We start from the raw sequence: 22,844 nt of genomic DNA, 5'->3' as shown, positions 1-22,844 counted from the left end.
TGAGGGCACTCTGTTTGTCACTGACTTCTAAGGTGACTATTGCCTGCCCAGGGCCTCAAAATGGAAATATTCCAGAGGAGGTAAAAGGACTAGGGAACTATTGGTAAAACGAATGGAGTTGATTTGAATAAACTGCAGTAAAAAATCTGGGGTCCTTTTAATTCATGGCTTTCCAAGTATGAATTAAAATCTGCGAATACTGTGAGGGTGGATTTAATAGGGTCACCCCAACCCAATCAGAAGTAGAACAAGCATTTACAATGCAATGGTCTCGGCATTGGTAAAGTTAGAGCTATTGGCATTGCTCATGACATTATTTTTGTTTATGTTTTTAAAACATTTAAAGAAACGGCATTGTCATGAGCAATGCCAATAGCTCTAACTTTAACAATGCCGAGACCGTTGCATTGTAAATGCTTGTTTTTCTCTTTTTGTTTCCCTATCCAACTCAGATCAGTAAACAACAAAGAAAAAAATGTGCTAGAGTCCTTTTGTGAACATGCATGCTTGTTGTACCCTTCCAAAAAGACTGCCTCTGTTGCATGTGTTGTTACTCAGGATCTGTTATTTACAGTTTGTGAGCATTATTTTGCTAATCACATTATCCAAGCAAAGCAGCGGGTCACGCCATGCTTCACCTTTAACCATGGCGGCCACTGCATTTTTTTTTTCTTACACGCAGCTCACCAAACTTTTTGAAGCGGACTGGCATGCTACATTTGAGCTTGAATAATGTTGGCCGTGCAACTTTCTTATAGCGAGACTCACCCAAATCCCTTTAAAAAAAAAAATATATATATATATATATATATTTTATTGCGGTGCAGCACGGCGCGTTTGATCTTCATGGCGGCTACCCACCTTTCTTTTTTACTGTATATCTCTCGACTGCAAACGGGGGTCTCCGCTTTTCTGAAGGAACCTGCCACTTTTCTCCACTGATTTCTGATGCACTGCGTGTACGCCCTCAAGGCGTTGAACTGAGGCACCTCACCAGGACTCAGTCTGAGTGGAGGAGCAGAGTAACAGGCTGAAAATTCAGTGATTTATGTGCGTCCCGGGTAGCGTCAGCGCTTTATAAAAATAATATACACAATTTAAGGGCTACACGTATCCTGTACTGCGTTTTAAAATAAGTCATTCTTCTTGCCGTATACTTAATTCCCTGACTGTCGACATATTTTGTCTATCGCTCTGATTGCGCCTCTTGCTATTTTACTGGGTTTTCTATACCTTAATACTGTTTTTTCAGAAGATATGCAGTGCTTTAAAGAGGCCGCCAATTCAACCATTCATTCTCCCCATCCCTTTCTTTAAGTTTAAATTGTTTTATGCTGGGTTGTTGTAAATCGCTGCTAACCACTCTACAGTGGCCTCAGGGCACATCTATCTCTTAGTCTGGGCCGCTCCGGAGCACCGGTTGTTTGCCAGCCTCTGCTTCTGCAGCTGCTGAAGCCCTGCAGGGAGGGGATGGCTGTGCAACACCCAATCTCATTGGTCAAACCTGTGCTTCTCCCAATTTTAACATTCACCCATCTGCTGTTCGCTACTTTAGAAATAATCCTAAAGTTTTTTGTTTTCTTACTACAATGAACGTCTTTATTAAATAAACGGGCCCCCTAGCATCATAATAAAAAAAATACACATGGGGCGCACAATGTGCGTTTAGCACAGCATTAAATCATTGCTGATTTTTCATATGGAATGTCGCTCTCTTCAATGTTCTCTAGTATTGAAGAAATTAACAGTTCTATCATAAATCTTACTGCATGGGTCATGTTTACGTCGAGCCTAGGCAGCTGGCTTATGGGAAGCTTCTTAAAAACAGTGGTTTATTGTGGTTTCCTAATGTTTTCTTTCCGCAGCTAGCTTTCCGCTCCTCTCACGTACTCTTGTCCGCTGGACTCGAGCAGGCTGCTGTGAGGGGGGAGTGGGCTGCCACTGCCACCATCTATCACCAGCACGTTCATCTCTTGTTTAAACCGTTGCAAATGGTGCCTCAACTCTCACGAGGAGGTTGTGCTGCTTGTAGCGGGCAATGCCAAACGGTATTCATATAACTCATGATAAATAGGAGGTTATCATTTTAAAAACCTAACATTTGTTTGTGGAGGTTTGTCTGTGAATTCAGCAAGCCTTTCAGTGTGAATTCTGCAAGCTTTTGAATTTTAGGCGCACGCATGCGTGTGTTTGTACAATTGGTGGTTTACCAAACGCGCACAAACAAGTTCACGTGAAGCTGAAAAATACAGTGCTGTTACATTTAAAGACATCTGATTTTCCCTTAACGCACTCGTCATTATATACACCATATGCCAAGCACCAGAGAACTGCCTGAGATCACCGGCGAGCGCTGGGATTACGGGAGAGCGCTGAGATCACCGCCAGACCCGAGAGACACTGCAGCTTCGCTGCCAGAGAGCCTTTTCAATAAACCCTCCTCTTCCAGGAAAGGGACAGATTATAAACAAGGAGGAAGCTGCGAGCTGCACGAACCTGATGCTGGACACCACCGCCTTTCTCCGAGGCAGAGCAGATGCCTCGGAGAAAGGCAGCCTCCTTTTCGGATTCGGGGGCGTGTTTTGCTGTTGTCTCCTCCTTGAGACTTTTCGCAAAAAACACGCCCACCGATCCGAAAAGGACGGGGCATGATTGGAGTGACGGGACCTCTTCTCCAATGGCTGGCCAGCATTTACGAGGCCAGCCAATGATTTATGTGCGTCCCGGGTAGCGTCAGCGCTTTATAAAAATAATATACACAATTTAAGGGCTACACGTATCCTGTACTGCGTTTTAAAATAAGTCATTCTTCTTGCCGTATACTTAATTCCCTGACTGTCGACATATTTTGTCTATCGCTCTGATTGCGCCTCTTGCTATTTTACTGGGTTTTCTATACCTTAATCCTGTTTTTTCAGAAGATATGCAGTGCTTTAAAGAGGGCGCCAATTCAACCATTCATCTCCCCATCCCTTTATTTAAGTTTAAATTGTTTTATGCTGGGTTGTTGTAAATCGCTGCTAACCACTCTACAGTGGCCTCAGGGCACATCTATCTCTTAGTCTGGGCCGCTCCGGAGCACCGGTTGTTTGCCAGCCTCTGCTTCTGCAGCTGCTGAAGCCCTGCAGGGAAGGGATGGCTGTGCAACACCCAATCTCATTGGTCAAACCTGTGCTTCTCCCAATTTTAACATTCACCCATCTGCTGTTCGCTACTTTAGAAATAATCCTAAAGTTTTTTGTTTTCTTACTACAATGAACGTCTTTATTAAATAAACGGGCCCCCTAGCATCATAATAAAAAAAATACACATGGGGCGCACAATGTGCGTTTAGCACAGCATTAAATCATTGCTGATTTTTCATATGGAATGTCGCTCTCTTCAATGTTCTCTAGTATTGAAGAAATTAACAGTTCTATCATAAATCTTACTGCATGGGTCATGTTTACGTCGAGCCTAGGCAGCTCGCTTATGGGAAGCTTCTTAAAAACAGTGGTTTATTGTGGTTTCCTAATGTTTTCTTTCCGTAGCTAGCTTTCCGCTCCTCTCACGTACTCTTGTCCGCTGGACTCGAGCAGGCTGCTGTGAGGGGGGAGTGGGCTGCCACTGCCACCATCTATCACCAGCACGTTCATCTCTTGTTTAAACCGTTGCAAATGGCGCCTCAACTCTCACGAGGAGGTTGTGCTGCTTGTAGCGGGCAATGCCAAACGGTATTCATATAACTCATGATAAATAGGAGGTTATCATTTTAAAAACCTAACATTTGTTTGTGGAGGTTTGTCTGTGAATTCAGCAAGCCTTTCAGTGTGAACTCTGCAAGCTTTTGAATTTTAGGCGCACGCATGCGTGTGTTTGTACAATTGGTGGTTTACCAAACGCGCACAAACAAGTTCACGTGAAGCTGAAAAATACAGTGCTGTTACATTTAAAGACATCTGATTTTCCCTTAACGCACTCGTCATTATATACACCATATGCCAAGCACCAGAGAACTGCCTGAGATCACCGGCGAGCGCTGGGATTACGGGAGAGCGCTGAGATCACCGCCAGACCCGAGAGACACTGCAGCTTCGCTGCCAGAGAGCCTTTTCAATAAACCCTCCTCTTCCAGGAAAGGGACAGATTATAAACAAGGAGGAAGCTGCGAGCTGCACGAACCTGATGCTGGACACCACCGCCTTTCTCCGAGGCAGAGCAGATGCCTCGGAGAAAGGCAGCCTCCTTTTCGGATTCGGGGGCGTGTTTTGCTGTTGTCTCCTCCTTGAGACTTTTCGCAAAAAACACGCCCCCCGATCCGAAAAGGACGGGGCATGATTGGAGTGACGGGACCTCTTCTCCAATAGCTGGCCAGCATTTACGAGGCCAGCCAATGGAGAACAGGGCAGAAGAGGGGCGGGTTCAAGCCCCTCTTCTCCCAAGTCATTAAATCTCCGGACTTCCGGTCTGCCGACCGGATGGTCCCGAGACCTAATAAACGAAGGTACAACATTTCAAGCAAGGTAAAAGAGACCTAGAATAGAGCAGAAAACATTTTCAGCATTCAGACATGCCTTCACGGGGGAATAAGAAATTGTAATAATTTAGAAGAGCCTGTTTCAAATGCGAGACAGACGAGCACCTTGAGAAAAAAATAGTTACATAACTGATATGCACCATCCACTATATTCATACTAAGCCAGGCACCTATATCCCACATATAGCAAGCACCATTAAAAAACTTCATTTTTGTTATAATTTACATCAATCTTTTATGTATTTTCATTGATCGTGATTTTTTTTTTTAAGTCACACAAATACGCTCAAAATTAGTTGGGTGTTAACTGGCAATAGTGACTATAGCATCTCAGACAAATTGTGCCCTTTTAAGGTCAAAATTCGCAAAGACATGCTGAAAGCTTCCCTAGCAATGTATTCCGACCATTGCTTACCACTGGCTTTGGCTTTGTAACACAAAAATTGCTTGCTTTCTATCTGCTGGCTTCATTTGTTTTAAGCTGTCCAGCATGTTGTTGTCCCTCTCAAGGAACACTGCCTGCTTACTACCTCTCCGACTGGCTCCTTGTACTCTGCCATTAGTGTTCGCTTTCTGTGAGCTTTTTTTTTTTTCCATGCGGCACCCTACGAGAAAACGGGATTTCAGTTGTCTCCCTTGTATGCTAGTTCACAGCAGTAAATGTGCTGTATTTCTCTGAAAATGACTCCTGCCTCCTATCATTCTGCTTGACTGATTCTACTTATCTCTGTTACTACCAGTTCACCAATCTCGGATGCCTGTGAACAATGTTCTGTGTACTAGCTTATTTATTTTGGCCAATATTTTTTACCAATTGCACAACAAACAATCCTCTTTAATTTCACGCCTGTGCCATCGGCGCTGAAGGTAGGGAAGTGTGGGGTGCTGAAGCACCCCCAAAATAGCCAAGCTGGCATTCAGAAGCGATTGAGCAATAAACAGGCCTTTAAATGTTGCTTTTATTTTGTCACATTTGCTGTGCATTCAAAGACAGATCAAATGTCTGGCTATCTTGTAGGGATGTTGGGGTTTACTTTTCTTTTTCCTGCAGCTAAATGAGAGGAATTGTGTGAATCTTGCTGGGTACTGCAGGTGTGAGAGGAAAGGCTGTAGGATGTTATTATTTTTCAAGCAAACAACAACATTTTTATGCCAGTAAATGAACTGTACAAATATATCAGAATTAAGAAAGGACAAATGGGGGGAGGAGCCAAGATGGCGACCGGAGCAGACGCTTGAGCGCCCGGCTCCGCCGGCCCTTGGCCTCGGACTATCATCCTGATTCCTATCCTCGCCGATTTTCGAGGTGCAACGTGCGCGACGACGCGCTGACCGCGCCGCCGCTTTCCCGGAGTCTGAGCCCGCCCGGATGCCGGAGCTCTTGGTGCCTTTGTTCTCCGCGCTGGACCCCTGCTCCATTGTGGCCTTGGTCGCCCCCCTGGAAGCTCCGCAGTCACTGGACCCCCGGCGCAAATCAGAGCCCCGCGGCCCCGATCCCGCCTCACACCACGGACTGTCGCCAGACGAGCCGGGGGAGAGACGCCCGGACACCTTCTTCACCTTTCACCTGACGGGCTGGAGCTATAGGGTAAGCCCCGGTGTGGCGGGTCTCCTGCCCCGCTCTGTGGCCCGCGCTGTGGAAGGCTGCAGACCCCCTTCTTCTATTGCCTAGTCGGCTGCAAAGAGAGTCCGAGAGAGGGGAAGCGACTGTTGGCTTTCACCTGTTGCGGCGCAGACCTGCGGGGAATTGCCTCCTTGTTACGACCCCCCCCCTGGCCACTGTACCGTTCAGAGGTAAAACATGGCGTTGATTGCCTGCTCGCTGCTGGGGGGTGATGCTCCGGTCTCGCCCGCTGCCTGCTTCGCCCTCCCTCTACCGGACTCCAGCTCCACAGTGCCGTCCCGGATTGCTGCCGATGTGGGGGCGCAGCTTCCGCTGACATGCGGCTCCGTTCTGGCTGCCCTGCGGGACTTTCGTCTGCAATTGTGTGTTGGCTTGCAAACGCTGAGTGAGCGGTTCGACTCCATACTGTCGGCTGCGGGTCGTGAGCGCCCCGTTTGTTCTCAACAAGACGTGGGTCTGCCAGTGCTTCTGTCCTCTTGCGGGGACGCAACGACTGGGTATAACCGTGCTGCACTGGTGTCTGCATCTGGCTTTCCCGGCACCCAGGATCAATCGATCTCCTGCTCAATTGTGGACACTTTGTTTCCCCGTTCATTGCTGCCTGCTTTGTTGTTGCCTGCCTCACCGCGCCCGCAAGAGTATCCAGCTGAGCGACACCTGACGTCCTCGAGGAACTGTTCACGGTGGCCTACGGCTTCTTTTATGTGGAACTCCTGTACTTTACAGGCCAGGTCTGGATTTTATATGGTGCAAAAGGGGACCTCAATAGATGATCGGCGGCCATTTTGTGACTCTACTTCTCCATCTTCTCCCAAGCGGCCATATTGTCTTTGTTTGCACGGGCTGCGGGGCCTTCATGTGGGGGCTAGTCTAATCTTACGCCCGCGATCGGGCCAGGGCTAGATTGCTTTCTATCACCATGGTTTCACGGATGGGCTGGACTGGGACTGGAACTGTCTGCATAGGTTGTGCGCACTCGTCGAGATTTGTCTGCCTTCCTTATATTGTTGTGACACGTTATCTTCACACGACCGCCTTTGGGTGTAGTGGGTTCTCAGTGTGTGGAGCCGTAGTTGGCCGGTGGTTTCGGGCGCTCCGAGGTTACGTGGGCTCCTCCCCGCTTTCTTCTTTGTTTTCTTATTTTCTTTCCTTTATTCCTACTTTCTCTCTTGTCTATATTTCGGGTTCATTGGGCGACAGGCACTATGCTGGGGGGGGGGCAGGCCGTAGCCTCCGCATTGGTGTAGGGTGGGGGGGTAATTAACTGTTTCTTTTAGTTCTATGGGCCTTTTTCTTCTATGTCTCTGCGCTATCCTTGTTTCCGATTCGGGGTCCGGGTGTGGGGTGGATTGAGTGGGGGCGGCTTTGGAGGGGTGCGTATTTACTCATGTGACTATCCTGTTATATAACTGCAACGCCTCACTGTCTGAGATTTTCTATGGCCGTTTCTAATGATGATGCTGCTCTCCTGTGTGGTGAAGCCATCTTGCGGACTCAAATCTCCTTGGTTCTATCCTCTACTGACTTTTTTCCTCGATAAAATTATTTTGAAAACCTTAAAATTAACCTTTACTTCTCCTTCCCCTGGTGTCAAGGATCTCTCCAGTGTATAACTCCTGAATCGTTGCTAATCTTGACCATTGATGCACAGGGGATGTAATGTTTGTCTCAGTGCTTAACCGTTTTGTGGCCGGCCTGATGGTTGTAGGCCCGTATTTGTTCTTTTAATATGCACAAATAAAGGTTTTTAAAAAAAAAAAAAAAAAAAAAAAGAAAGGACAAATGAAGCAAATTGTTTAGTAATTCTGAAGTGTGGTGAAAACAAATATTTGAATAAGATCAAAATAAATCAGTACACTAGGCGATGCCGATTCCCACAGATTATCGTTTGTGCACTGTATAGTTTGATCAGTAAAACTGTATGTCTGTGCAAATATAATGGTATTTTCAATAGAAAATGTTTTGTCTGTAATGGAAGTGCACTACCACACCATACATACTCCACTCTACACCATTCCACTTACGACACTACTCCATTCCTTTGACACTACTCCTCGCCAACTGGCTCTAACCAATGCCACTCCATGCCACACTGTACGACTGACACTATGCCTTTCCACTCGATGACCTAGGACACTAACTTTAGCCATGCTGAACAGCAGGCACCCTGGTGTACAACCTAATACACATTGTAAAAGCCAATAGCTCTTTCGTAGACGAGACGTATTGGCTTTGCCAATGTTTGTCAACAATACTGGAGCATGCCAGACCACCTCACAGAGGAATTGTGTCCTTTTCTAACAATACTCACTCAGTTTGTTATACAGGTATGGTTCTGCTACAACCTTCCAATTTGTATTATTAACTAGAAGCGAGTCAAAGCATGCTGTTTTAAAGATGTTTTATATAGTATTGGCGTCCTATACTGCCGAATTTTCTGTGCTCTGCCATGAAAAATATACAACAATAGCCTGTTATCACGTTTAGAGTCCCCAATGAAATAACTTTATGGTTTAGTAAGATATGGTTCTTGTACCATTGGTTTAGAATCAGAGGAGTTCAAAATAGATATATATTCCGCTAAATGATTATGAATGCAGCTATTAAAGAATAATGCTAGGGTCACCCAATTTCATTTTTAGAAACTAGAGTGCTGCACCAATTAGAGCCAGCTACTACTGTTTCGGTCACTACAACTGTTCTATAAAGCACTTGTTTCCAAATGCACGCGGCTAAAATAGGACTGAGCTGAAAGGCAACACATACCCGGTAGAAATCGCAAATTGCGACCACGATTTGGCCTTTGTACATATCAAAAGGCCATTTAGCATTTCTTAAAGGCCCGAAATAGCGATTTGGACCATTAAGAAATGCTAAATTGCTTTGTATATCTGGCCCTGGGTTTCTTCCCTGTATATGAATGTTGTGTATTGTTAATGGCGGACTACAGAAAACATATTTTGTGTGATAAGTCACATACCACTACTCCTTTTATTAGCAAAAAAAAGCCACTTTATTAAGACAGGTATGTAGCATAAACTTCATAGATACAAACATTGTAAACAACTCAACCTCACAAATACATGAAAATTCTAATCGTTCCCTTCACCCTTAAACTCCCCAATTAGCTCAATATTGCTTCAATAAAAATAAAACATGGGCTCCCACCTTTTCCCATTATCTTCCTTCTTTCCCCACCTTTTCCTTCCATACCCCAATCTCACAATATCCTCCAATCAAGCATCCTCAAGCAATCTGCTTTAGTGCTGTTCAAAGCCACACCATTTACTCTTCATCTCCCCTGTGTTCTCTCCTACCCCCGAGGGATGGATAAGCCCGCTCCAGGCTGTCCACCCCCTAAAAAAACACCTAGCTATTCTAAAAAGCTACAACTTGTCTTAAAGTGGCAAATTAGCCTTTCTTCATCAACCTATGAATAATCAGGCCTGCACAAATGACCAGCTCACTCAAAATTTTTAACAAACAACTGAAAATAAAAGAAGAAACTAGCACAAAAAAAAGGGAGTGGGTGGGTCAGTCACAAACTTTCCAACTGCCACTGGCACTGCCTCAGCGAATGCCTTCCCACCCAAAAACAGCCCTATATAACCTACTGCTAAGCCCTGCCCACACTACCTACCTACACTTATCCTAATTTGTGGCCCGTTCCATCATGCAAAGTCACCCAGTGGGAGACTGGCTCGTGCCCTGTTCCCTGTTCCCCCTGGGTCCCTGCATAAAACAGCATGCTTTGCCTCGCTTCTAGTTAATAATACAAATTGGAAGGTTGTAGCAGTATCATACTTTTTCAACAAACTGAGTATTGTCAGAAAAGAACACCATTAATTTGTGAGATTCTCTGGTCTAGCATGCTCAAGTATCGCTAGACAAGCATTGGCAAAGCCAATACGTCTCGCCTATGCAAGAGCTATTGGCTTAGCCAATGTGTATTAGGTTGTACACCAGTGTGCCTGCTATTCAGCATGGCTGAAGTTAGTGTCATATAGTGGAAAGGTATAGGGTCAGAGTGAAGCAGCATAGAGTGGAGTGGCAAAGAGTGGAATGATGTAAGGTGCTGTAGACTTAAATACAGAGTGTCAGGGAGTGGTGTATAGTCGAGCGGAGTGGTGTAGAGTGGAATACAGTGGCATAGAGTCAAGTGGTGTAGATTGGAGTGGCGTAGGTTGGAGTAAAGTGTTGTGGAATAGAGTGCTGTAGAGTGACATGGAGTGGAATAGTGGCATAAAGAAACCGCAAATTGCAACGGCGGTTTTTGAAATTGCAAATAGGGATTACCTTTTGCAATTCCTAAAGCACATGTACAAAGCATTTCCTAAATGCGAATTGGGTATTTATGCTTTACCATTGACTCAAAGTTGATGGTAATCATGTGTAACAATAAAAAAAAATTGTATTTAATGTGAAATAAAGTGCACACTTACATGTGCACTATGAATTTCAGGGTGCCTCCACGGGGGGGCCTTAAGGCCAGAGGTGACCTTGGGTTTGGATTTCCTAAATTGCGATTTCCTATGATTTATTTATTTATTTGTGTATTTTGTAAAGCGCACAGCTGCCCCAACGGGGCGTCCCGGCGCTGGAAACTCAGAAAACAAAGAGCATAGGGTTTAGCAGGCCTGATTTAAGAAGAAAAGAGATGTGTCTTCAGGGATTTGCGGAATGCTGATTCAGTTTGGCAGGTGTGTAAAGCTAGCGGGAGCTTGTTCCAACACTGAGTAGCACAGACCTCAAAGGTTTTTCCACCTGCACGAGCTCGTTTGAATCGTGGGGTGTCCAGGAAGAATAGGGAATTGGAACGTAATGTCCTGGAGTTGACATACGGTCGCAAGATGTTTTTCAAAATGGGCCGACCCATTGCCTTTAGACGCTCGGAAGGCCAGCGTCATGGCTTTGAAAACACATCTTTTGGCAATGGGTAGCCAATGCAGTTTACGGAGGTATGGGGACATGTAATGTCTAGCAGGGACTTTCTCCACCAGCCTTGCGGCGGCGTTTTGGACCGTCTGAAGTTTATGACAAAGGCCTGCTGTGATACCAAGATAGAGGGCATTGGCGTAATCAAGATGGGATGTTATCAATGCCAGGATCACAGTCTTACGGCAGTCCGCTGGCAGGTAATTGATAAGCCGTTTAATAGTCCTGATTTTTGCGAAGCAGGAGGCTGCAACTGTTTGTACCTGGGTGTTAAAACTGAGGTGGCTATCCCAACGTACTCCTAGATTTCTAATCGAGTCTTTGGGGATGGGGGCTTGGCTCAGATCGACTGGCCACCATAGACTGGAATCCAGAGGGGATGGAGAGTTAAAAAACAAAATCTCCGTTTTACCTGCGTTGAGTCGGAGGGAGTTGGCATCCATCCAACTAGAAATGTCTCGAAGGCAGGATTTCAGCGGATCGAAAGCAGAAGCGGAGGGGGTATCAAAAGTGAAAAGTAGCTGAATATCGTCAGCATAAGAGGTGGATTTAATCCCAGTCTGGGCGATCAGCTTGGCCAAGGGGGTGAAATAAACATTAAATAGGAACGGGCTCAAGGAAGAGCCCTGTGGAACTCCCCATTTGAGTGGTCTGGGGGGGAAATGTAGGGAGGGGTGAAAACCTGCTGTGAGCGGTCCGAAAGGTAAGATGAGAGCCATTTCAACACAGCGCCACCCAAGCCCAAGTCCTCCAGCCTCCCCAGCAGGATCCTGTGAGAGACGGTGTCAAATGCCGCTGAAAGATCCAGCAGCACTAACACCGCCCTCGACCCCCGGTCAAGCGTCCACCTCACCGAGTCGCCCATTACAATAAGGGCCGACTCCGTGCTGTGGCCCGACCTGAAGCCGTCCTGGGAATCATGGAGAAGGCCATTAGATTCGATGTAATTCGCCAACTGGGAGTGCACCATCTTCTCCAGGATCTTAGCTGGGGCAGGCAGGAGAGCAATAGGCCTATAGTTGCTGGGAAGGTCCGGATCCAGATTGGGCTTTTTAATGATGGGGACCAGAGATGCAAGTTTCCATTTAGCAGGAAAGCTGCCTGTTCTGAGGACTTCATTCCAGAGGAGGTTCAGGTAGGGATTAAGTAGAGGTGCAAGTTTTTTATATTGCTTGGCTGGCCAAGGGTCATTTGGGGAGCCTGATTTGCATTTAAATAGTTCGGCCAGGGACTCTGCCTCTGAGACTGCTGCAAATTCGAGGAAAGTGGACCGCGGTGGCGAGGAAGTTGTAGGTTCCTCTTCCCGTCCTTCTATGGTGGAGGAGGGGAAGGAGGAATAAATGGTCTCGATTTTATCCTCGAAAAATTGTGAGAGTTTATCGCAGAGCGACTGTGAGGCAGGTTGAGTGCGAGTCAACGCGTTAGGGTCTGTAAAAGATCTAACTATATTGAAAATCTCCCTAGCGCCATTGCTGGCGAGTTTGATTCTGGAGGCCAGATAATCCCGCTTGTGCTCCTCAATCATTCGCCGATATTCTTTGAGGGCTGTTTTATAGGTGATTTTACTGTCCATGGTATAGTTCTGTCTCCAGTGGCGTTCAAGCGATTTACAAGAGGTCTTTTTCTGTCGGAGCTCGTCGGAGTACCAAGGTGCTGAAGGTACAGCCCTGTGGGTTTTGATAGATTTGAGAGGGGCAAGAGCGTCTAAGGCCTGACCGATCCTTACATCCAAGTGGTCGATCTGTAGGTCGAGGTCAGATGACATGCCTGGTTGGGTGTTTTTTAGGTATTCCAGGAGTGATTCAGAGGTGATGCGACTCCAGTTTCTGCCTGATAATTTGGGGGTAGTAGCGGGTCTAATGTGGCAGGGAATGCCAATCTCAAAAGGAATAAGGAAATGGTCCGACCAAATAACCGGGGTAGGGGGGGGGGGGGGGGGTCGCCTGAATAAAAGGAAGGTTGGAACAGATCAGATCCAGTGTGTGACCCGCTTTATGCGTGGATAGGCTTATGATTTGGGCTAGGTTGCAGTCCGCTAACATGGAAATGAAGTAATTGCTATGCGGACAAGATTCGTTGTCGACATGGAGGTTGAAATCACCTAGAGCGGTGAAGTTAGCGTAACGTGTGCTGAGCTGGATGATATAATCCGCCAGAGCCGGTAGGTGAGCAGTATTGGAGTGAGGGGGGCGGTAGATGAGAATTCCCGAGCAGGAAGAAGACGGGGAGGTTAGAATACTGAAAGGCATACCTTCTATACATTCAATTTGGTCGTATGGGGGAGGGAGACCATCCATTTGGAATTATGGATTAAGGCGATACCACCTCCTGGAGAGCCGTTGGGCCTGTTGGCACAGATAATACTGTAACCTTCCGGTAAGGCAAGGGTGATAGCAGGGTTAGTGGTATCGTTCAGCCAAGTTTCGGTTAGAAAGAGCAGATCCCAACTGTTGTCGCGGAGGGACTGCCAGATGTCGATGGCATGTTTGCTCAATGATCTTCAATTGATCAGCGCAGCTCTGAGGGTCAAGACGGACTGAGCTCCACGTGTGGAGGCGAGGTTCGGAGCGTGCGCTGTACTGATAGTGTGGTCTGAGGCAGAAAGGGAGAAATTGCAAACTGTGCAGGCATAAGCCTGACTCCAGGCCTCAGACGCGGGACAAGGGCAGGTCACGCAAAGAGGGGGTCTCAAAGACAACAGCTCAGTCCGAGTGTATGTCGCAGTGATATGGCTGATGGATCGTGAAGGGGGACCGGCCCCGGTTGCGGCCTGATCGCGGACGAGCGCAGACGAGCTTGCCTTAAGCGCGCCTTCGGCGCGCAATCGGCGCGCCCGCTGCGCTTCCGATCCATGCACATTGTTAAGGAGATGTGGCGGAAGGAAGGGGCGTGGCCTTGGAGTGGGCGTGTCCCAGTCAGGGCGTGGGGAATGGCGGCGAAGAAAGATCGCGATTTCGCCCTCACCAGCGCTCGTTTTGCTGCGAAAGAGGGTGGCTTCACACTGCAATCGTGTGTCTGAAGGGGTAAGTAAGTATTCTAAAAATGCTCAGTTTTACTATATTAAAAACAAAATCGTGCTCAAACTGGCTAGCTACTATGATGAAATAGCAATTTAGGAAATGCAAACCATTTCCTATGTGGCCCATAGGTGGGAATGCAAGTGTATTTCCTATTTGTGATTTCCTAATAGTAATTCCTGCTCTGTAGGAATTGCTATTAGGAAATTGCAATATTTTCACATATTATTTTGCATTTCCTAAATAGCGATTCCTATGGAATTTCTATTTGGAAAATAAGACTTTCAGACTTCAGAGCCTCCCCCCCCCCCCCCCAGGCTGAAGTGGGATGACCAACTGGCCTATGCTGTGCTGCTGGGTGAAACACAAACAGTCACTCACTCATCAAACAGAAGAACGTGTTCAAACCAATCCAATATCACATACGTTTGAAAAAACATCCACGTTTTTAATAATTTTCTCTTTTAAAAAATGTTCACATTAAAAATAAATCTAATTTAGATAAATACACAAATCCACCAACACTATAGTTACAAAAAACATATATGATATAAAAAGGTTTTGGGGGCCCCAACATGTATATGCCACCTCTTTCAGGACTAATACATATATCTCTCCTCTCAACGATATCTCATTCGCAACAGTTTAGGGACTCACCTGTCCCACCTTATTATTTTCTCTTTAGCCATTCCCTTTGCTCAGCGTGGTTGATGCTTCCTTAATGTTTTTTTTTTTGAAAACCTTTATTGACAGTTCTATCAAGAACAAGTATGGGCCTACAACCCCCCGGGGCCGGCCGCTAAGTAATCAGAGCAAAAACAGGCAAGTGTAAACACAGGCAGCACTTCGGGGAGCAGAATCGTAATGCTACTACTGTGAACAAAGTAGGTAGGGCACCAGGAGAAAAAGGTTTTCATTTTATAATGAAACAAGGCAGAAGGATCAGGTGCCAAACAATTTTCAAACAGCAATTACAGATATGCAGAGTAATAAACGTAAGCGATTTACAGCAATCCATTAGGTCAATGGCGCAAACACAAGAACATCAGGATGGGGAAAAATATCATAAGCAGTTGCGCCTGCAGTCCTACGCCAGAACTCCCGGTGAACGCCCCGGAAATTGCGGTACACACGGAGCGGCAACGAGTCATAGCAAAGGAGGTGTATCACGCTGATCCCAGAAAAGAAAAACAAAAAAAAAAAATCAGAGAAGAAAAAGGAGGCCATGGAAAAAGAGATAAAAGACTAAAGAATCCCCTCCCCCAACCCCCCACCCTGCACCTCTGCAGATGAGTACGGCCCCCCCCCAGCAGTGTGCCTGTCGCCCTGGAACCAGACCCGAAATATAGGAGAATAGGGAAAAAGAAGTAGGAAAAGAACCCCACCAGACGGGGGGGGGGGGGGGTAGAGAAAGTATTAATAAACTGGAGGAGGGCCTTCAAAACATACCCCCGGCTTCTCCCTCCCGCACGGTAAGTTTCCCCCAAAGTGAACAATAAACGGCACAAAATCTATCTTCTCAAAGAAAAATGGGGAGCATTATGCACCTATTATGCTGTTAGCTATGCCAGGAGAGCACGCAACCCCTGAGCCCGCCCGTCCACTAGATGACCACCCCTGAAGGATCAGCCTCATCCCTGACCACTCTTTGGGAGTCTGCCCATGCCTACCCCTCGACCCAGCACCATAACCGATGTTCCAAGGTAGAGGATTGTCCAAAAACGTCCGAGAAGCGACGCACACAGGTGGGGTGGAAGTCTCTGAGCATCAACACAGTCCGCAGCGTGGAGAAACAGGCTTCCCAGTGCTGCACAAGGATATGCACTGCACTCCAGGTCCAGGAAGGCAGAAGCAGCCAAAGCAGACAATAGTTGCTGGAGTTGTCTCTGGGTCGCAGGAGGGCACGTTCGGGACGAGGCTACCACATCCCACTCAGGTCCAGTGCCTCCGGGGCAGATCAGGTCCTCAGCTGGACGAACACACTGTAGCATACTGGCCGGAGTGTCCAGCTGTGCACTAACCTCAGGGGTGGCCGCCAAAGTGTCCTCCTGTGCGCAGTGTGGGTAGTCCCTGTGTACGTGCGGATAGGCGGGCCGCCACTGCCCCAACGCCGACGCCACACCGTCGAGCTTACTCCCCAAGACCCCGACACCATGAATCAAGGAGGAGTGAAGAGCACCAAGGGCCTCGAGGAGGTCGCCGTACCCCAGCACAGCTCTCTGCGATCGCGCCGCCACACTCCCGAAAGTCGCACTCTCACAATCCCGCTGCGGCCCAGCGGACAGGATGGTAGGCTTCATTGCAACAAGGTGGCCGCCAAGTATGCCCGACCCTCACCGGGGCCGGGACCCTGGGACAAGCGTCTCGATGTCCACGTCGCCGGTGACCGGGTTCCGGGGGCAGGCGAAAAGTTATCCGTTGCGTGGTCACGGGCAACAGTCGTCCCCACTACGGACCAGCTCCCGTAAAAATTCGGGGGCGGCCCGCAATGATCAGGGCAGGATACGGGCGGCGGCCGGGCAGCTCACCATCAAAGGCAGGGGCAGCCACCGGAGGGTCTGAGAATTGCACCCCCGGGCATGCACTCGGTCCGCTACGCATGACAGTAGAGACGACCACGACGAAATGTAGGCCGAGTTTGGCACCGCTCCGGTGGACCGACTCCACCCAGTCACAACAGGCCGCTGTTGTTGAACTGCCACCCGGCCACGGCGTCCACTCGAGGTCCCGGCTCCAGGGCCGCACAGGCCGCAAAGTTCAAATGCACATTTCTCCGGCGATACCGCAGCCAGAAACCTCGGAGTCACACAGTCGGGTGCCTCTCTCCTTCAGAAACACGACCGCGTAGCACAGGTTAAGGATCTCGTGCAGGATATCCGTGCGGGATGCGGAGGTTCACGGAGCCGGGAGTCTACGCTGCCGTCCCGGTCGCCATCTTGGCTCCTCCCTCGCTTCCTTAATGTTAAGTATTGTAAATCACTGCGATGAATGAACCCTCACAGAGGCACAGTCCTCTAACCATGAACAAGCATTTGCAATACAATAGGTCTCGCATTTACACGAGTTTAAGCTATTGGCATTGTAAACGACAATGCCTTTTATTTATGTTTTAAAAAAGCAAAAATAAGAGGCATTGTCATTTACAACGCCAATAGAAACTCGCGTAAATGTGAGACCTATTGCTTTGCAAATGCTTGTTTTGCTATGTGATTCGCTAATCAGGGCCACTTTTATTTTGGTGTCTGGTGCTGCTTTCTGTCCCAGTCCGACACTGAAGGTCTGCTGTGGACATTCCTAAAATATGGAAACAACTCCCTAGGAGGACCTGTATTTCTTACATTTTGGAAATGGGTAAAGTGCAGCTCTGCAGTTGTAGGTGCTGCTAACCAGGAACTAGGCCATAACAATCAATTTACGAGAAAACAGGCTGAAGAGTCAGTCGAAGGGGCCCTTTATTCAACATTACTTCTGAAAAGGGTTACTTACAATCGTCCTCTACACGACCTACTCACCCAGGAATAATTCTCATGAACTATTCTCCCCTCCCCCCTTTAAACAATCCCATCTAAGTCTGTTTATTCTATCACAAACAGACTGTGGTAAATATTTGGAAGGGTGTCTTTTGAAAAGACAAACCTGATCCCAACAAACAAACCCATCAAATGAAAAGCTAACCTCGGGTTCAGGAGTAGCGTGCTACTCAACATAAAGGGGTAGTAGGCACTATAAAAAGGCTATCACAATATGAATGCGCGCTACGTTGCAACTGTAGCTCAACAGTGAGTCCACTGCACAGCCCTGTGCATAGCCTGCAGGCGAAACACGGAGACTGACGAAAAAAATGCCCTGCATTCTTGTCAATATTAATGTATGTTATTTGAGCACTTTGACGCAGTTCAGCGTAATGACCAATTATGGTATTAGTATTGTGGTTGTAAAGAAGCACCCCTTTAGTTTTTTTTTTTTTTTTTACTTATTACTTAATCTGGTTCTATTGTAAAGCGCTCTACATCTTTGGGTGAAGTCCGTGCTATATAAAAACTGCATAAAATAAATTAAATAAACAACAACAACAAAAAACCTAACGGGCATCTGAAGATGAGAAGCCACTGGTCTGTGCCCAGACGCTGCTGGGTCTTTCCAGACATGTGAAATTCAAATTACACAGCGCACGCCGCAAGCCTCAATCATTCTAGGCGCTAGACAATAGGAGTTATTGTTACATTGGCATTATGCCGTTATACTCTCTTTCGCAACACACCTCTCTGCAGATAGTAGTCCACACAAGGACTATTTTAACCACTGGAGAATGGTGTTCGGGGAGATGTTTTCTAAACGCAGGGCCTACACGTCTTATTCGGCAGAGGGGGCTGCTATGCTGAGCCCTCCGAATGAAAGTGTCCCGTGCACAGGAGAAGAAGGGGACGTACTTCATCAGACAATCTTGCCTGTTGCATTTGGAGGGGCGATGTACCCCCTAAACTGACAAAAGTGCAAGTTGGATTGAGGGCTGCGTTACCCAGTGATTGAAAATGGCCAGTGGGAGGTGGAGGGGGTTAGGGGAACCCACCCCAACTAGTAACTTGCACAGGGCCGTATTTGAATGGCCTCACCCAATAGGTTTCGGCACTTCCGCCTTTGTTCTGGATCAAAAGTTTGAGTTACCTCCGGCGCTTGGTGTAACTGAAGGAGGCTCAGATAATTGGGTTTGGGGTAGGGGAGGGCAGGGATGTGGGTCTGTTCTCAGACAGTGGGCAGTTTAGCAGTTATTTCCCATGACCACAAACTCTTTGGCAGTGAAATGGAGTGTGTATGTTGGTGGGTAATATCGTTAGATGACATCTTATTGCGTAGCATCTCTTACCGGTGTGGTGAGCGATGGCAAGTTCCCCAAAGCTGCTCTCATTAAGCGGTTCGGTTAGAATAGATGCGAGTGATTTTAAATAAACCCATGCTGATGTGATGTAACGTAACTAATCAACGAAGACAGACTAAAGTAAAATGACCGTGGGCGCCTTAACATTACAAGCGCTCGCCATGACGTTTTGTTTTCCCTTTTTCTGCCATCCCAGGCCTCGCCTACTAAAAGGTTTCTTATCTTTAAGGGGCCATGTGTTTGGCCCCATAAAGATAAGAAACCTTTTACCACACACTTAAGTCAAGTGAGCCAGTCCAACTGGGACGGCTCTAAAAGAGAAAAGTGTACATCACTGGAAGCTCTTTTCTAATGGCTGGCCACCGTTTAGCATAAACGGTGACGCCAGCCAATGGAAAAGAGGGGCGGGGCTTAAACTTCGCTAGTGAAAGCTACCCTAAATCCTTAAATCTCGCCAGCGAGACTGCACATTGCTGCGCAGCCTACGCCAGGCAAGACCTAAAAAGTATCAATGTAGGGTACCCTTGCCCTTCCATAACATATACACTCATCATGGACACTCCAAAAATCTCTTGAAATCGATTGGGTACACAAGTTGGGACACCAATACGTGTCTACGAAATTTAAAAGCATGAGGTACAGTGCATGGATAATGTTAATATGTCGTTAAAAGCACCTAATGAGATCCAGTGACACCAGCAGTAGGAGTGTGTCTATTGTAAAAGACAGAGAGGTCCGTCTTGGAACTTCTCCCCTTTTTTGCATAGCATATATAAGGTTTATCTTTTGTGTTATTATATTTGAGTTTTTATACAAATTAGATTTTGAATGTAATCATTTTTTAAAAGAGAAAATTAAAAACGTTATTGTTTTTTCAAAATCCTGTGGTACTGGATTGGATTGAATAGGTTATGTTTTTTGATGAGTGAGTTAACTGTTTGGTAGCTTACCCTGTCACCGGGGAGAAAAGTTTGTGTTTTTAGGTTTACAGACACCTGTTCCCTTGGTTTGAGGGGTGTTTCTCGTTGCTTTGGAAAATGCCAATAACACCAGAACAAACCAAAGGATGAAGAGGGCTGAACAAGTCATTCTGTCCTATAATGTCAGAGTTGTGTGTTCACATATTTTGCCCCCAAACAGTGCATTAATTTGGTGCACTTTCCACTAGAAAGTATTGGGTGTGTTAAATAAATTTGCAATGTGCTATAAAACTAAATTGAATATACAATTTATATTTAAAAATCCAACACGGACGTTAAGCTAAAACGGAAAGTTTGAGAAAGAGCTGGTGCCAAGAACGTGATGCATGAAAAAATATGATTATTAGGTTACTGTGACATAGAATCGTTTTACCGGTTGATGGTTTGATATGATAAAGTACAAGATGAGAATCAATGCGATCTAAATTGCAGTACATACTCAAACATGAGTTTTAAATGATTTCTAAATTCTAGTGCACGCCAAGAATAAATAATGTAGTTTAGGATTACGAGGCAAGTCCCGGTTTCCTCTGATAGTGTGAGTATTAGTACATGAGGGCCAATGTTTAATTTTGTTGTGTAACTCTCCAGTCAATGAATTTATATGCCATAAGTTGTTTACGTTTTTCAAAAGTATTCTGTTGCTGTCCTAAAGGAAAAACGCACAATCTCAAGATGTTATTTTATTGAAGGTTGTATAAGTATGCGATAAAACATTATTACTTTTCCATTTTATAGTGTGTAAATGTTTACCTTTTCAATTATTTTAAACTCAATAATAATAATTTTTTTATCTGTATTTGTTGACCTCAGTTGAGGTCTGAACCAAATAAATAAAATTACTGTGTATATTAGTACATGAGCATTACAATAAAGTGGCCATAACCTGAAACACGATCATTATATAGTAGTCTCCTTCAGGCTCTGCAGCCTTATAAATACACACGGCCTTCATTCGCCAGTTGAAACACTGCAGTGGGACTTTACTATGATTTGCAACATCATGAGAAAGTATAAGAGATTAATAGCTTCCTGTAGTTTTATAATATATGCTCGTCCCACTAGCTGTCATGATCACTCACTTGTTAAGCGCTGGTTTCAGGAGCGCCATCACAGCCCCGAATATCCCTTGCTCTGCATCTCCGCGTCCCCGGAGCAGCTCAGCACCAGATCCGGTGTGTGAGGCCCAAAGCAAGCACGCAAATACCTCCTGTGCCTTTGCTCTGGATTCCTGGTCAGTCCATGGCTTAGCCTCACAGTGGGTGGTGGCAAAAAGATATATTGGGGCCGCCAGAGAACCGGGCAAAGCACGCGGTGCTTGGCCTCCCTCTTCTGAAAATACAAAGTTTGCTCCAGTCTTTTCATCCTTAGGCTTTTCTTTGTGCATAGCCTTAAGCAAATGTATAATGATTGCCCCAGAGGCTAGTGCTCTCTTGGGGACCGGGGGGTCAGAGTATTTGTTTTCCTTGGACTTTCCCTTTGGGTCAGCGTGACGGCACAAAGCCAATGCCAGGTCTGCAGACAGGACGAGTGAGTTAAGATCTTTGAAACCCTCGAGTCCCATCTCAAGTACCGACCTGGCTAAAGTCTCAGAATCCTGCACATCCACAGTTAAAGGACTACTGTTTGAATCCACCACAACTGTCGACTCGGGTACACTCAAGGTTGGCATGGTGCAGCTAGAAAGAGGGTCGGCTGAATGTTCCTGTATACGTGGAGACTGTGGAGTATTTCCATAGTCAACGACACTTACTAAGACATCCGATGAGTCAGGAACTCCCAATGAATCTGTGGCACAGTCGGAGAGACCGTCATCAAATGGCAGTGTTAATTCAACCGATAATGGTCCACCTTTAGATATATATGTAGGCTCCATGGCAACAAGAGATTCTAAAGTCTTGCCTAGCGTTTGGCAAATTGCAGAAACACCGGGATCCACACATCCGAACTGCTGCTGGGAGCGAGGAGAGCCTAACTAATAGCCACGGCTGCCGTACCACTGAAATGCCAGTGGACTACTCCGCCCATTGACTTGACTTCACGAAGGACTCACTTCGCTGGGCTGATTTCACTGTGCTTAAAGACCAAATGACTTGAGCTCAACTTTACATGGACCAGTCCACAGATCCTATTCGTAAAACCAGTACTTCCGGGTCACATGCCAGCCAATCACATGGCTGAAAATGATCTGGGCGTACTCTTTTAGTGAGGTGCCCTAGGATTGGTGCAATGACGGCACCTCGCCAAATCCTAGCGCTCTGCACTGAAGCATTGGTTGTGATTGTGAAGCATGCGTAAATAAACACCGTATGCGTGCGTTGCCGGTCTGAGGCTCGGAGTAGGTTCGGCAGGGCTTGGTCGAGTGTTTTATTGACTGGGTAGTAAACTTTGGATGTGACTAGAGGGGCTGTTTAATATTTGGTATCCCGCGGGATCGCATATCACCTGTTCTTCGGCAGTCTTCGGAGCTCTACCCGAAGCGCCCGCTCCACGGCTTTTCTCTAGCCACGCCCCCTCAGGGAGGGTTCTCACTCAGCGATGCCTCCAGATGGGAAGCCAAAAGCAGGAGAGCTCCGACCAAAGCTACTGTTTTCAAAATAAATTTACTTGCCAAATGTATATAGCGCCCGTCATTTAGGGGTTCTGGAAAGTGCTAAACAGGCCTGAGTTGTTTTGCTTGCCATTTAGTGCGAGAATGTTAAATATACATCTATGAAGGAAGACGCACTTACAGGACTGAAACAAAACATTAGGACACAATTGCGATACAGGATTCCGGATACATTAAAAATAGTAACACAAATGTTTGCATTAGATTGAAATGTACTTACAGTAGAAAAGATGGGTGCTTGAAGTCCCAGTAATAAGTGGGAGTGCTGGCTTCACGCTCCACAAC

General features: G+C 46.5%; 1 protein-coding gene across 1 annotated transcript in view; it reads right to left on the bottom strand.

Moving 5' to 3' along the window:
• Nucleotides 1-22,090, bottom strand: part of TTI2 (TELO2 interacting protein 2) — a 91,235-nt gene extending 69,145 nt beyond the window's left edge. Inside the window, exon 1 of the mRNA XM_085634481.1 lies at nt 21,031-22,090. Within this exon, the coding sequence (XP_085490607.1) occupies nt 21,031-21,824 (794 nt within the window). The 5' untranslated portion in view covers nt 21,825-22,090. The remainder of the gene's footprint in view (nt 1-21,030) is intronic.
• Nucleotides 22,091-22,844: the final 754 nt, after the last annotated feature.

The sequence above is a fragment of the Triturus cristatus genome, chromosome 11 (genome assembly GCF_964204655.1).
Source record: "Triturus cristatus chromosome 11, aTriCri1.1, whole genome shotgun sequence".
Classification (NCBI taxonomy): Eukaryota; Metazoa; Chordata; class Amphibia; order Caudata; family Salamandridae; genus Triturus; species Triturus cristatus.
The sequence above is the reverse complement of the archived record's forward strand: the minus strand, read 5'-3'. Positions and strand labels throughout refer to the sequence as shown.